This window comes from Sciurus vulgaris (genome assembly GCF_902686455.1).
Source record: "Sciurus vulgaris genome assembly, chromosome: 4".
In the NCBI taxonomy this organism is placed as follows: Eukaryota; Metazoa; Chordata; class Mammalia; order Rodentia; family Sciuridae; genus Sciurus; species Sciurus vulgaris.
The window spans coordinates 29242652-29258694 of record NC_136464.1 but is presented as its reverse complement, the minus strand read 5'-3'; the positions used below and the strand labels follow the sequence as shown (position 1 = coordinate 29258694).

Here is a 16043-nt window from a genome sequence, read left to right as displayed (position 1 = left end):
AACTTAATGTTATTTTTACAGACTCGACTCTTGGTTACACATAGCATTCACTTTCTTCCCCAAGTGGATCAGATTGTGGTTGTGGGAAATGGCACCATCTTGGAGAAAGGATCCTATAGTGACTTGCTGGCCAAGAAAGGAGTGTTTGCTAAGAATCTGAAGACTTTTGTAAAACGTCCAGGTCCTGAAGGGGAGGTCACAGGTACGTAAGGAGGATTGGAACAAGATGGAATTGGGGCCCCGGGTGGGAATGGTAAACCAATATCTACTTCCCAAATTGTTTAGTATACAATGGACTGCATTTGGAAGTGAATTACTCAGAGATGTTTTGGGTAAAGAAACAGACATTGAAATTCTGTGCCTGAGTCAAATGGGTGGCTCATCCTGTTAATCTATCTCTGACATGCAATCAAAGAACACTCTTTAAAAGCTACAACTGAAGTTTTGGGTGAGTAACCCTTGTGAAAAGAACACCCATGGCACAAGGGTCTCTCTTTTAGGGATGCCATGCTTCTCTTGATTCAAGTGACAAACACCACTCCAACTACCTCAAATTCTTTAAAATCGGTTCCTGGACAACTTCATAACTTGGTGGTAAATAGTCTGCTGTTAACTCTTGGTAAGCTTTAACAAAGGGACCTTGATTAATATACTAAAGAACACTGGGTGTATGGACCATAAAAAATACTGTCAGTAATCTAGAATCATAGCGTACCATAGGAACAGACCCTAATATCACTGCCATTGGGTTCACTGATTAGCTCCCGTCAGTCATGGAGCCCTGTTTACTGGGATGCTTCCTGAAGACCTGCCAGCAGTAGTATTGTGCATAGTGCTAGTTACAGATTCAGGTAGTGGTACCAGCAGGTCAGGGTTGAGAAAGCAAGATCTGGAGTGGCGTTCCAGAAATCACTTGAATGAGGAAATAGCTACATAGCCTACAAATATGAGCGTATTTGACTGTGAGATCTGATCAATATATAGTGATTTTATTTATTTATTTAAAAAAATTTTTTTAGTTGTAGATGGACATAATACCTTTATTTTATTTATTTATTTTTATGCGGTGCTGGGGAGTGAACCCAGTGCCTCGCCCGCGCTAGGTGAGTGCTCTATCATTGAGCCACAACCCAGCCCAATGTGTGGCGCTTATTTAATCACCCTGGGGAGCACAAAAAGTCTAAAAAAAAATCATAATCACAAATCTTGTAAACTTGGTGGGACAAGACGGGAACAAACAACAAGATGGTGTGGGTGACAGGGTTTCAGTGAGCCAGACCAGGAGAGTGGGGGGCAGAATTATCAGGAAGGAGTCAGAACTTCAATCAGTCTCTCCACACTCCAGGAACTGGCTTGGAGAAAACCACGAGATCCTGCCTGGAGTGGAGAGTGAAGCTCCCAAGCCAAGAGCAGGGTCCTAAGCCAGGAATCTCTGAATCATGCTTAGGCAACCACATCAACATAACCCGGGCATTTTCTGATGGTAATTCTAAATATTTTTTCTGATTGCCTGGATCTGAGTTCCGGGATTCTTTTATAAACCCCCATGGGTAGATGCCCCCCTCTAGAAGAATACCCTCTTTTATATCCAAAGTACCAATTTACAAGACACCCATTAAGACCTCATTCCAGTAAACCCTGTGAGACTGTTTCTGAGCAGTGATATAAGCTCCAAGCCTACATGTTATTGTTTGGTTCTGAGACTTGGGACTTGGTGGCCAGTTAAGTAATTAATATTGGTTCTGTGTTTAGCTACCTAATTAGCCACTGTAACAAAAGTATGACAGACTGGATGACTTAAACAAAATGGATGACTGCTCTGGGGATGTATTCAGTGGTTAAGTGCCCTGGATTCAATCCCCAGTACAGAGAGAGAGAGAGAGAGAGAGAAATTATGTTCACATTCCTAGAGGCAGAAGGGCATGATCAAGGTTGGCAGAATTTATTTCATCTTCTTTTTTTAAAAATATTTTAGATGTTGACAGACCTTTATTTTATTCATTTATTTATATGTGGTGCTGAGAATCAAACCCAGTGCATCACCCATGCTAGGCAAGTGCTCTACACTGAGCCCACAGACCAGTCCCAATTTGTTTCTTCTTCATGTGCTAGGGGAGGACCCATTTGAGGCCTCTCCCCTAGTTTCTAGTAGTTGGACTGGCATCTTCATTGTAGTTGGTGTTTGTTTGTTGTTTCTCTGATTTATTTGTTAGTTTTCTGAACTAATTTTGTTAAATCTGTGTTCTTTGTCATATGTGGCCACTGAATCTCTACTTGGCATAGTGATCATCTAGTGGTTAGACAAAGATTCCTTAAATGCCTGGCACCAGTAAGTCTCATTGCCTTTGCTGAGAGGCTGTGTATGTTGGGGCATGGCTTCAAGCAATGCAACGTTACATCTCTGCCTTAGCCTTTGCTTCCGCAGTGAAGTGAGGGACATCTAACAGCTAATGGGACTGATAATTTCATTATTATTTTTTGTGGTACTAGGAATTGAAACCCAGAGGGTCTCTACCACTAAGGTAGGGGGCTTGCTAAGTTGCTGAGGCTGGCCTCAAAACTTGGAATCCTCCTGCCTCTGCCTCCTGAGTTACTGGGATTACAGGCATGTGCTGCATGCCTTGTTAATCTTTGCTTCCTGCTTGTTCAGAGCAACGAGATCAAGTCTGAAGTGAGAGGCTAGGGGCCTCTGAGTCTTTCCTGAGCATACGCCTAGCTCTACAGGTGTGTGGCATCTAGATTGCCAGGAATATAGCAGAGATATCAAAGTCCTCTGTGGACATCTCATTCCCCAAATTTCCATTTAAGTTTTGATCAGCTTCTTATTTGCCTCAACTGTTCCCATCACCTCAGGCAGCTGTGATGTTAAACAGTTGCTGTTGATTGTTTGAATTAGCTCTAAGGTCAAATAAAGACAAGTCTTGTGAATGGAGGTTTTCGGGGGAATTCTAGACAGGTGAGATAATGGTAATTCACCTCTGAATTTGGTTGAGGGGAGCGAGAGTTCTGAACCTACCCTATTTTCTGAGTGGCTTGCTGGACTGCTAGATTTTGCAGCTACCATAATATTATGGCTGTTGGCTTTCTAGGATAAAGCATTAAGGAGAGAAGAATGGATATAGGACAAGTTAAACCACTGTAAGGTGGACAGTTCTCACCAAGACCCAGTCATTTAAAAAAATAAATGATTCTTGTTTTTTTTTTTCTTTTTTTTTAAAATTAAAAATCATAAATTTACATAGGGCAATGTTGTTTGATTCATTCTGTTATTTTTTCCTTCCCCCCACCCCTCCCACCCATCTTTTCCCCCTATACAGTCCTTCCTTCCTCCATTCTTACCACCCTCCTTATCCCTAACCCTAAACCTAACCCTAACCCTAACACTAACCTCTCCTACTCCCCATTATATGTCCTCATCCACTTATCAGCGAGATCATTCGTCCTTTAGTTTTTTGAGATCGGCTTATCTCACTTAGCATGATATTCTCCAATTTCATCCATTTGCCTGCAAATGCCATAATTTTATCATTCTTCATGGTGGAGTAATATTCCATTGTGTGTGTGTGTGTGTGTATATATATATATATATATATATATATGCCATATAATAGCCACAGTTTCTTTATCCATTCATCAACTGAAGGGCATCTAGGTTGGTTCCACAAGCTGGCTATTGGTGAATTGAGCAGCTATGAACATTGATGTGGCTGTATCTCTGTAGTATGCTGATTTTAAGTCCTTTGGGTATAGGCCAAGGAGTGGGACAGCTGGGTCAATGGTGGTTCCATTCCCAAGCTTTCTGAGGAAATCTCCATACTGCTTTCCAGAGTGGCTGCACTAATTTGCAACCCCACCAGCAATGTATGAGTGTACCTTTTTCCCCACATCCTTGCCAACACCTATTGTTGCTTGTGTTCTTGATAATCGCCATTCTAATTGGGATGAGATGGAATCTTAGGGTAGTTTTGATTTGCATTTCTCTTATTACTAGAGATGTTGAACATTTTTTCATATATCTGTTGATTGCTTGTACATCTGTGAAGTGTCTGTTCATTTCCTTAGCCCATTTGTTGATTGGATTATTGTATTATGGTGTAGAGTTTTTTGAGTTCTTTATATATTTTGGAAATTAGTGCTTTGTCAGAAGTATGAATGGCAAAGATATTCTCCCACTCTATAGGCTCCCTCTTCACATTACTGATAGTTTCCTTTGCTGAGAGAAAGCTTTTAGTTTGAATCTATCCCAGTTGTTGATTCTTGCTTTTATTTCTTGTGCTATGGGAGTCCTGTTAAGGAAGTCTGATCCTAAGCCAACAAGTTGAAGGTTTGGACCTACTTTTTCTTCTATCAGATGCAGGGTCTCTGGTCTGATTCCGAGGTCCTTGATCCATTTTGAGTTGAGTTTTGTGCAGAGTGAGAGATAGGGATTTAATTTCATTCTGTTGCATATGGTTTTCCAGTTTTTCCCAGCACCATTTGTTGAAGAGGCTATCTTTTCTCCATTGCATATTTTTGGCCCCTTTGTCTAGTATGAGAAAATTGTATTTACTTGGGTTTGTGTCCCATGTCCTCTATTCTGTACCATTGATCTACCTGTCTATTTTGGTACCAATACCATGCCGTTTTTGTTACTATTGCTTTGTAATAGAGTTGAAGATCTGGTATTGCGATACCCCCTGCTTCGCTCTTTCTACTGAGGATTGCTTTAGCTATTCTGGGTTTCTTACTCTTCCAGATGAATTTCATAATTGCTTGCTCTATTTCTGTAAGGTGCATCATTGGGATTTTAATTGGAATTGCATTGAATCTGTATAGCACTTTTGGTAGTATGGCCATTTTGACAATATTAATTCTGCCTATCCAAGATGGGAGATCTTTCTATCTTCTAAGGTTTTCTTTAATTTCTTTCTTTAGTTCTCATTGTAGAGGTCTTTCACCTCTTTTGTGAGATTGATTCCCAAGTATTTTATTTTTTTTATGCTACTGTGAATGGGGTAGTTTTCCTAATTTCTCTTTCTGAAGATTCATCACTTATGTATAAAATGCATTGGATTTATGAGCATTGATCTTGTAACCTGCTACTTTACTGAATTCTCTTATGAGTTCTAAGAGTTTTCTGGTGGAATTTCCCAGTTCCTCTAAATATATAATCATGTCATCAGCGAACAGGGATAGTTTGAGTTCTTCTTTTCCAATTCGTATCCCTTTAACTTCTTTGGTTTGTCTAATTGCTCTGGCTAGAGTCTCAAGAATGATGTTGAATAGAAGTGGTGAAAGAGGGCATCCCTGCCTTGTTCCAGTTTTTAGGTGGAATGCTTTCTGTTTTTCACCATTTAGAATGATATTGGCCATGGGCTTAGCATAGATGGCCTTTACAATGTTAAGGAATGTTCCCATTACCCCAATTTTTTCTAGTGTTTTGAGCATGAAGGGGTGCTGTATTTTATCAAATGCTTTTTCTGCATCTATTGAAATAATCATGTGATTCTTAACTTTTAGTCTGTTGATATGGTGAATGACATTTATTGATTTCCGGATGTTGAACCAAACTTGCATCCCTGGGATAAAACCCACTTGATGGTGATGCACTATCTTTTTAATATAATTTTGTATGTGATTTGCTAAAATTTTGTTGAGAATTTTTGTGTCGATGTTCATTAAGGATGTTGGTCTGAAATTTTCTTTCCTCAATGTGTCTCTGTCTGGTTTAGGTATCAGGGTGATATTGGCTTCATAGAATGAGTTTGGGAGGGTTCCCTCCTCTTCTATTTCATGGAATACTTTGAGGAGTATTGGAATGAGCTCTTCTTTAAAGGTTTTGTAGAACTCAGCTGAGAACCCATCTGGTCCTGGACTTTTCTTTGTTGGTAGGCTTTTGATGATCTCTTCTATTTCATTGCTTGAAATTGATTTATTTAAGTTGTGTATGTCCTCCTCGTTCAGTTTAGGTAATTCATATGTCTCTAGAAACTTGTCGATGTCTTCGAGGTTTTCTGTTTTGTTGGAGTATAGATTTTCAAAATAGCTTCTAATTATGTTTTGTATTTCACTCGTGTCTGTTGTCATATTTCCTTGTTCATTCCGAATTTTAATAATTTGAGTTTTCTCCCTCTTTCCCTTTGTTAGTGTGGCTAAGGGTTTATCAATTTTGTTTATTTTTTCAAAGAACCAACTATTTATTTTGTTAATTTTTCTGATTGTTTCTTTTGTTTTGATTTCGTTGATTTCGGCTCTGATTTTAACTATTTCCTGTCTTCTACTACTTTTGGTGTTGGTCTGCTCTTCTTTTTCTAGGGCTTTGAGCTGTAAGTGTTAAGTCGTTTATGTGTTGATTTCTACTTCTTTTGTTGAATGCACCCCATGAAATAAATCTTCCTCTATGTACTGCTTTCATAGTGTCCCAGAGATTTTGATATGATGTGTCTTTGTTCTTGTTTACTTCTAAGAATTTTTTAATTTCCCTCCTGACGTCTTCTGTTATCCATTCATCGTATAATAGTGTATTATTTAATCTCCAGGTATTGGAGAAGTTTCTGTTTTTTATTCTGTGATTTATTTCTAATTTCAATCCATTATGATCTGATAGAGTACAAGGTAGTATCTCTATCTTCTTGTATTTGCTAACAGTAGCTTTGTGGCATAAGACATGGTCTGTTTTAGAGAAGGATCCATGTGCTGCTGAGAAGAAAGTGTATTCATTCTTTGTTGGATGGTATATTCTATATAAGTCGGTTAAGTCTAAATTATTGATTGTGTTATTGAGATCTGTGGTTTCTTTATTCAATTTTTGTTTTGACGATCTATCCAGCAGTGAGAGAGGTGTGTTAAAATCGCCTAGTATTATTGTGTTGTGGTCTATTTGATTTCTGGAATTGAGAAGGATTTGTTTGACGTACAAGGATGAGCCAATGTTTGGGGCATAGATATTTATGATTGTTATGTCTTGCTGATTTATGCTTCCCTTAAGCAGTATGTAATGTCCTTCTTTATTCCTTCTGACTAGTTTTGGCTTGAAGTCCACATTATCTGAAATAAGGATGGATACTCCAGCTTTTTCACTGTGTCTGTGTGCGTGGTATGTTTTTTCCCATCCTTTCACCTTTAGTCTATGGGTATCTCTTTCTATGAGGCAGCATATTGTTGGATTTTTCTTTTTAATCCAATCTGCCAGTCTATGTCTTTTGATTGATGAGTTCAGGCCATTAACATTCAGGGTTATTATTGTGATATGATTTGTATTCCCAGTCATTTGACTCATTTTTGTTTTTTGACATGATTTGGTTTCTTCTTTATTTGGCTATTCCTTTAGGCTAGTTCCTCCCATTGCTGATTTGCATTGTTGTTTTTCATGTCTTCCTCATGGAATATTTTGCTGAGAATATTCTGTAATGCTGGCTTTCTTTTTGTAAATTCCTTTAGCTTTGTTTATCATGGAAGGATCTTATTTCATCGTCAAATCTGAAAGTAAGTTTTGCTGGGTATAAGATTCTTGGTTGGCATCCGTTTTCTTTCAGGGCTTGGTAAATGTTGTTCCAGGCCCTTCTAGCTTTTAGGGTCTGGATTGAAAAATCTGCTGATATTCTTATTGGTTTCCCCCTGAATGTAATTTGGTTCTTTTCTCTCACGGCCTTTAAAATTCTGTCTTTATTTTGTATGTTAGGTATTTTCATTATAATATGCCTTGGTGTGGGTCTGTTGTAATTTTGTATATCTGGAGTCCTATAAGCCTCTTGTACTTGGTTTTCCATTTCATTCTTCAGATTTGGGAAATTTTCTGATATTATTTCATTGAATAGATTGTTCATTCCTTTGGTTTGTTCCTCTAAGCCTTCCTCAATCCCAATAATTCTTAAATTTGGCCTTTTCATGATATCCCATAATTCTTGTAGATTCTATTCATGATTTCTTACCATCTTTTCTGTTTGGTCAACTTTGTTTTCAAGATAAAATATTTTGTCTTCAATGTCTGAGGTTCTGTCTTCCAGGTGTTCTATCCTATTGGTTATGCTTTCTATGGAGTTTTTAACTTGGTTTATTGTTTCCTTCATTTCAAGGATTTCTGTTGTTTTTTTTTGTTTTGTTTTTTTTTTTCAGTATCTCTAACTCTTTATTGAAATGATCTCTTGCTTCCCGTATTTGCTCTTTTAACTGTTGGTTGGTGCGATCATTTAATGCCTGCATTTGCTCTTTCATCTCCTCCTTCAATGCCTGCATTTGCTCTTTCATCTCCTCGTTTGCTTCCCTGATTGTTTTAATTATGTACATTCTGAACTCCCTTTCTGACATTTCTTCTGCTGTGCTGTCATTGGGTTTTATTGATATAGTATCTAGGTTTGTTTGGGACATTTTCTTCCCTTGTTTTCTCATATTGGTCAGATGTCAGTGGGACTCTGTGATATTGCAGATTTCCTCTATTGGCTTATAGTGTCCCTGTAGATTTCCAGTGTATCACCTCCCAGCCTTCAGTAGCCTGAAGTCTTGAAGTAACTTGATAATGCAGTGCTTCCAAAGAAAGCTGCCCCCAGCCTGCTACTGGTTCCAGGGCTTGGAGCTGGCTCTGTGTGGAAAGGTTCTCAGTGGGGGGCCTGCTCTGAGAAGCTGGCTGTGTGGGAGGAGCCCACCACCTGAGTGCGCAGGGCTGCCTGGGGAAGACTCTAGCTGCCCTGCCCTACTCTAATAAGCCGCCCGAATCCGGGCCTGCCGCCTGGGTCGAGCTTCACCAGGTGGGGGAGACTCACCCCGTGGCTCTATTTTAGTCTGAGTCTCTCAATGCCTCCCCTTCTTGAATCCTGGGTTCTGGAGTGACTGGAGATGCAGTCACCCTCTAGTCTGCCATCTTGGATCCAATAAGTGATCCTTTATTGTTACAACTCTTTTGTTAATTTCAGAGTTCTGAAAAAGTTGATTTTGACAATTTTTAAATAGTATTTTCATTGCTTTTATGGAGAAACAGATTTCCAGATATCCTTATTCTACTATTTCCACTGATTTCCATGTTGTATTTTACATTTCATTTTATTTTTTCAGGGTATGCTTTTAAAAATCTTTTCAATTAATAAAAGTTTTTAAAATTCTTTGACCTTCAATATTAGCATTTCCAATTTATAATCATCTCTTTAGGCAATTCTGGGAATGGCGACTTTTCTGTCTCTCTACGACAATTCTTAAAAATTCTTTCCTGATCCAAAGGAATTTTTGTCTCTGGGGGTTTTCTTCTCCTATTGTAGCCTGTTTGTACATCTGGGATCCTGTGTTGATTCCAAGATCAGAGAAGGCTTCTCTCTCCTTATTCATAGGACTGTGAACACTGTGCCATTTCCCTAACCTCTAATGTGTCTCTCTAGTCAATGATGGTAGTGAAGAAGAAGATGATGACATTGGGCTGATGACTGGTCTGGAGGAACTCCCTGAGGAAGCAGCCTCCTTGACCATGAAGAGAGAGAACAGCCTTCGTCGAACACTGAGCCGCAGGTACACCATTTATTCAGCCGGTAGCCTTCATCACTTCATGCTTCCACTTGATCTCTTTTTCTCTGTGGGCTTTTCCTGAGAAGAGGGATGCCATGGGCACTCCTTCCGTTTCCTTGTATAAAGAGGTAGACTTGTGTTCATTTCCCACAGCCATCTGCTTCCATGCCAGCAGAGTGACTGTGACATCAGTTTGCATGAAGACCCTGAGGAAGTATCTACATGCTCAGGGGACTCTCTCCCACTCTGTCTCTCAGCTCTAGGTCCAGTGGCCGGCACCTAAAATCTCTGAAAAACTCCTTGAAAACTCGGAATGTGAATGCCCTGAAGGGGAAGGAAGAAGTAGTACAAGGGCAAAAGCTAATTAAGAAGGAATTCATGGAAACTGGAAAGGTGAACACCACACCAAAAAAGTAACATGGGAGATGACATAGAGCTTGGAATCTGAAAATTTTAAATATCAGTTTAAACTCAATTGCTTATCTACAGGAAAATATATTCTATTCTTTTGTAATTCTTCAGATGCATTGTTAGAACAACATAGGCTGTAGACTTTCTATGAAGATAACATATTCCTTGTAAATATCCTCACCTGATCCTTCATGATGTTTGATTCCCATTCTGATATGTAGAGAACAACAAAACTGCTTTCAGATGCAGTTCTAGAAGCCAGGAAACTAACATATCAGACCCAGAGCACACAATTCAAATTAATGAGACTTAAAACAAATTCCAAATTATACCTGCTCCTCTTAATTGCCTCTAGGTGTTCATTAATAATGAGATGGCTATTTGTCCTGCATTGTAGTTCAACATTGGTCTATTATCCTGGCCCAGTACAGAGACGATGACTGCAGACTACCAAATTTCCCCAAGAGAATCCACTCCTCCTTGTGACTGTTGTTCTAGATAATTCCTCATGAAAAGCAAACAAACAAATAAACAAACCAAAAACCACTAGGGCATCTACTAATATTGGTGGGGGCTTTGCAGGTGAAGTTCTCCAACTACTTGAAGTACTTACAAGCAATAGGATGGTGTTCAATATTCTGCATCATCTTTAGCTACGTACTGAATTCTGTAGCTGCTATTGGATCCAACCTCTGGCTCAGTGCTTGGACTAGTGACTCTCAAACCCTCAATGGCACTAACTATCCAACCTCTCAGAGGGACATGAGAATTGGGATCTATGCAGCTCTGGGACTTGCACAAGGTATGTCCGAGAGGTACCACAGCCCTGTACTTTACTTGTATTCAGGAAAACATTTTCCATTATATCCTGGGAATAAATCTTTAGGGATTCCCACGTATGGTGCTAACAAAATTTGGTTCCATTCCTAGGTATATGTATATTTGTAGGAGCTTTCTTGAGTGTGTATGGTTGCATACATGCATCAAAAATCTTGCACGAGCAATTGTTGAACAATATCCTTCGAGCACCCATGAGTTTTTTTGACACAACACCCATAGGCCGGATTGTGAACAGGTTTGCTGGTGTAAGTATCTCAAGGGCTATACAGTGATGTGTTTATATACTGAGGATCTTTCTATTTCTAATAAGAAGGAATTCTTGTATGCCCCTAGACAGTTATTTTGTCCTCTCAGCATGCAAATATTTCTTGAGCACATCCCTGAGGTCCCAAAGACCTAGGGATACAGGGATACAGCTCTGGCCCTTCCATAACTCACATCTAATGAGGGAGATAGTCAAAAACATGAAGGATTGTGATCGAATACGGTGAAACCAGTAACAACCGTGTGTACAGGTGTTCTGGGAGTACAAAGGAATGACGGAGAAATGAGGTAGTAGCTCAACCTGGATGACTTAGTGGGAAATGTCAGAAAAGGTGAGACTTGAGTTCAATCATAGAAGTGAACCAGGGAGCTGGCAAAGGTTGTTGAGGGGAGTAGAAGCACAGTAAGATGAATTATTCTGCAGAGTGAAAAGCATAAGTAACAGCACTGTCATTGCCTATGACAGTGAATAAAAGTGACAGGAGGATCATCCTTTGCTTCATATCTGCTTCCATTCCTGAAACTTTTATCTTTGATGATTTAAGAACCAGGGAGTGAGGTCTGAATGTTGGACTAGAGCTATCTATGTCTTAAGGAGGCTCTCAAACTTTTGTTTCCATCTATTGCAGATTCTGGAACCATTGGCATTCATTCATTTATCCAACAATATTTACTGAATGTCTTTTATGGAGTCAAGTGCTGCACTAGGCACTCAATAAATGTTAAGATCATAGATGACTATGAACCATGAACCAGACCTAATTCACTGACTTTTAAAATGCATCTGAGTGAAAGTTTCAGGAATAGAGGCAGAAACTAGGCAATTCTGAATGACATTCAAGTATCATCAGCACAATTTTTTATTTCTCTACTTGAGAGTTTATTTTATAAAATATCTGAGAAGCTATGAACCCCTTTTTTTGTTGGGCATTGAGCAGACACAGGAAGGGTAGACCACACCTCACAATCAGGTTCTGGAGACACAGCAACCCCTTCAGAAGTGGGCAGGTAATTGGTCCCCATTTGTCACCTTCCTCTGGGGTAGAAATGTCATTGGAGACCACTTACATGGGCTCTCTTCTCTAAATAGAACCTAAGCAAGCAAACACTTTTGGATGGGAACATTTCTCATAGGATTTTGCACAGATTGCATAGTCTTCCCCATATCAAGGTATCTGATTTATCCTCTGGAAAAGAGAATGTGTGAGTTAGTTAGGTTATCCTTTGCAGATTGCTTTTGCATGAAAAAGGAAACCATCTTAACCATATAGTAAGTTTTGTAGGGGAGGTAACTCAAGCCTATAAAGGGGTATTTTTAGCTAGGGTTTTCTAGGATCAGTGGTTGAATACTTAAGAGGAGAAAGAGTGGAGAAAAGAAAGATGGGGAATCTGGGCTACATAAGGATCAAAAGTGATCTGCATGGGCTGGGGATATAGCTCAATTGGTAGAGTGCTTGCCTTGCAAGCACAAGGCCCTGGGTTCAATCCCCAGCACTGAAAAAAAAAAAAAAGTGATCTGCATAGAACTAAGAGCTGGTGAAGATTTCTTATTTTTTGCCAACTCTAGACATAGTTACACATTTGCATTCTGATATGACTTTGGGCACGGTAGATTAGACTCAGGAGTTATTCCCAATTCAAAGCTCTCCTGGAAGACTTATTATCCTGACCCAATTTGGGAAACGCCAGAGATAATTTAGACTTACCTTAGTACTCACAGAATCAATATAATCCTCTAAGGAAGGTGGGCAAGGGCAACCTAAGATATAAGTCAGGCTTCCTAGGTATGTTCCAAATCATCCATCCATCCACTAATTTATCATTTTAAAATTTATTTTGCAAGGTTTGAAAGCAGTATGGCATAAGGCCCCTCTAGGTTCCTTAGCTGAAACCACTGGCCAGTCAGGGATCACAGTCAATCCCTTTCCCCTTGAGGCTCTATGCTTGGCAGAGGAAACGCCTTTCCAGTGCAGGATGGTACTTCAGTCAAGGGTGGGTGGCAGGGTTTGTTAACTGGAGTTTCTCAACAGATGTTTACTGAATGCCAGCTCTGTTCTAGGTACTCAATAGAATTATGACCTGTATAAGGTTAGAACAGCTGAATTGGTTTGGTTATTAGAGAAGGATTATAAGGCTGTATTAGTTTATAATAATCATGAATGGCTTAATAAATTTGATGAATGATGAGTGAAAGCCTTTACCAACTCTACTGGAAAAGGTGAAGGATGACTGCTGTGTCTGTCTGGAGGTATTTTAAAAACTGAGGAAATTACAGAAATAAGATTTCTTATTAAGATGGGCAGTATAATCTATTGCAAATGAATATCTTATAAAGATTAAATGAAGGAGTCTCTGGAAACCCAGAAATGAACAGATTCCTCTCTGGAACAAGGAACATATAAAGTGTCCAAGAAATTCATTGGTTCACCAACTGTCCTAAATGTATTCTTAGGATATTTCCACCATGGATGACACTCTCCCTCAGACCTTTCGCAGCTGGATTTTGTGCTTCCTGTCGATACTCAGCACCATCATCATGATCTGCATGGCTACCCCTGTCTTCACCATCATCGTCATTCCTCTTGGCATTATTTATGTGTCTATTCAGGTACATTTGGAAATGGGTAGGTCTGCCTTTCTCTCTGCTCATGAGAGCCCAGAATCTTTTCTGAGAATCCTGTTTTGTTTGTGGCTAGTCACTTCTCTCCAGCATCTTTGCCATTTAGTCATGTATCTCTCTACTCAGGATCCCACTGGCTGCTGTCTGAAGCTCAGTTGTCAGCATCAACTGATACATTATGATTCATAGCACTCCACAACCTAACTACTCACCCCTAGCATCTTAAGTGGAATGAATTTATGTTTAGATTCAAGACCACTTTGAGATTAGCTCTGGACAAATTCTTGCAGCTCCATAAGAACTCCATGATGGTTAGGAATTTCTAGAAGAACTGTGCCATGGCTGCTTCCTCTTTTGATTTTGGGTAGGCATCTTTACTTGGAGATGTCTGTCAGTAAGAGCTAGATCTCTTCATTTCAGGACACTTCTAGTTTCACTGGGGTATCTCTAGATGGTTTAGACTCAATTTCAACATATTTTTTGAGGGAACAGATAACTTGGGAGTCAAGCTTCACAGAAAAACTGGAAGGGACTTTATGCCCATAATAGAAACTAATGAGGAGAGGGAAGCTGTGAGGAGAACTTTTGTCCCACCAGCTGCCTTTGTAATGGATTCTTAACCTAGGGCAAACCATTCTGAAGACCCTGCAGTCTGGAGGTATATGACCTTGTGTTCTATAGTAAGATGGCACCCCTTTGTGTCTGAGTTCCACAGGTGCACCAGCATCTCCATAACAGTCTCCTGACTGCCCATAGCAAATCAACAAATAAAAGGCAGGATTATTTGAGGAAACTTCCAGATAAAACATTTTGACTTCTAACTATCAAATGCCCAGTTCTTCCTCGGTTTCAACAAATCCTCACAGAATCCAGTAGCACTACTAATCCATTCCATCATTCCTTGCCCTTCAAGCCATGGAGATTCTTTCTGCATCCTATTATAACCAGTTCATTCTTACATCCTCAACATTCTGCACATTTCCAAAACTATTTTACCTTCACACACCATTGAGGCATGATTTTGGTTACTCAACTGACTCTGCTCTTCAATTTTGCCCAAACCTTAGTATTCCTTTCTCTGGTTATTTCCTGTCCATCCCCACTTTAAACACCTTGGGTCCAAACCTCCTTTACAAAATCCTTTTGAAGACCATTTCTGTAACCAGTATAGAAACTTTCATTTGGATAACATATGCAGATGTCAGGGGAGAATATGGACAAGGTGCTCATCGCTTCTCATGTTGTTTTGAAAGTCAATCCCCTTAGGCTAAGGTGTAGTCTCCTCACTTTTATCTTCCTCTGTTTCCCACCAACTGCAGTCTTTCTACTACTGTCTTCCTTGGGCCTCTTTCCTTATTCTTCTAGCCAGAGATGCAGGTTTCCATCCTGTTCAGATGGGAACTGGTCTCCCCAGGGAAGAATGTTGGGTCTTGTCCAGAAGGGAAGATGTAGGGGATATGTGACAGGATCATGTGGTTGACTCTTCACTTTTTGTGTTCAGGTATTTTATGTGGCTACTTCCCGCCAACTGAGACGTCTGGACTCTGTCACCAGGTCCCCCATCTATTCTCATTTCAGTGAAACCGTCTTAGGTTTGCCTGTTATCCGTGCATTTGAGCACCAGAAGCGATTTAAAAAACAAAATGAGGTGGGGATCGACATCAACCAAAAATGTGTCTTTTCCTGGATTGTATCCAACAGGTGAGTCTTCCTTGGGTTATTTATCCAAATGTGTGCTTCGGAGCCCTGCATGTTAGTCATTAGCCATGCAAGGATAGACAGGCATGACCCGTGTGTAAAACTCATTTCGGTCACACACACCTGTCATGCTACGTTAAAAAAAAAAAAAAAAGAGCTTCGGAACCAGAGACTGGGTCCCTAGGCCAGCTCTGCCATTTACCATGCTAAGTAAATTGCTTGACCTTGCTAAGGAAAATCTAAGTCCCTTTACTTTCACAATGGCTAGGACACAACTTGTCTTACAGAGTTGTGATAGAAGTCAAATGATGTTTGTGAGCCTTTGGTAGCCCACATACAAGAGCTGGATAAACTGAACATTCTCTATTTGCTTCCTTGAGAGTAGATATTCTCCATAGGCATGATATTCTTTTTACAGTGGTGAAAGAATTGGGTTTGGAGAGAAGAGAGTCGAGAATTTTTAGGTAAATCTATTGACAACAGAAATGGAAAACACATCCTGTCAGGCAAATCCCTGAGTGTGGTGAGCATCATCAGACCCTGGTAAGCAAGGATATGTCCTTGAAGGAGAACAGTCTTGTCAGGAAGGAACAATTCTTGAGTAGATTCCAAAGTGCCTTGAGGTGTTAAAGGCAGGTAAATGATGGTCAGTATATTTGGAACATTGGGAGGTCAGGAATTTGATCATAAAGATATTTGATTTCTTACAGGCTTTCCAAAAAGGAAAAGGAATATAAGTAAA

At 39.7% G+C, this 16043-nt stretch overlaps 1 protein-coding gene and 1 long non-coding RNA gene across 2 annotated transcripts in view; one reads left to right on the top strand and one right to left on the bottom strand.

Moving 5' to 3' along the window:
• The window catches only part of LOC306658672, a 36532-nt gene that overhangs the window by 10687 nt on the left and 9802 nt on the right, over positions 1-16043 (bottom strand). The window lies entirely within an intron of this gene.
• LOC306658671 (ATP-binding cassette sub-family C member 2-like) overlaps positions 1-16043 on the top strand; it is a 95160-nt gene that overhangs the window by 69670 nt on the left and 9447 nt on the right. Inside the window, 7 exon segments of the mRNA XM_079135845.1 lie at positions 22-202; positions 9345-9471; positions 9726-9861; positions 10462-10681; positions 10810-10964; positions 13436-13591; positions 15105-15304. Of these exon segments, the coding sequence (XP_078991971.1) occupies positions 22-202; positions 9345-9471; positions 9726-9861; positions 10462-10681; positions 10810-10964; positions 13436-13591; positions 15105-15304 (1175 nt within the window).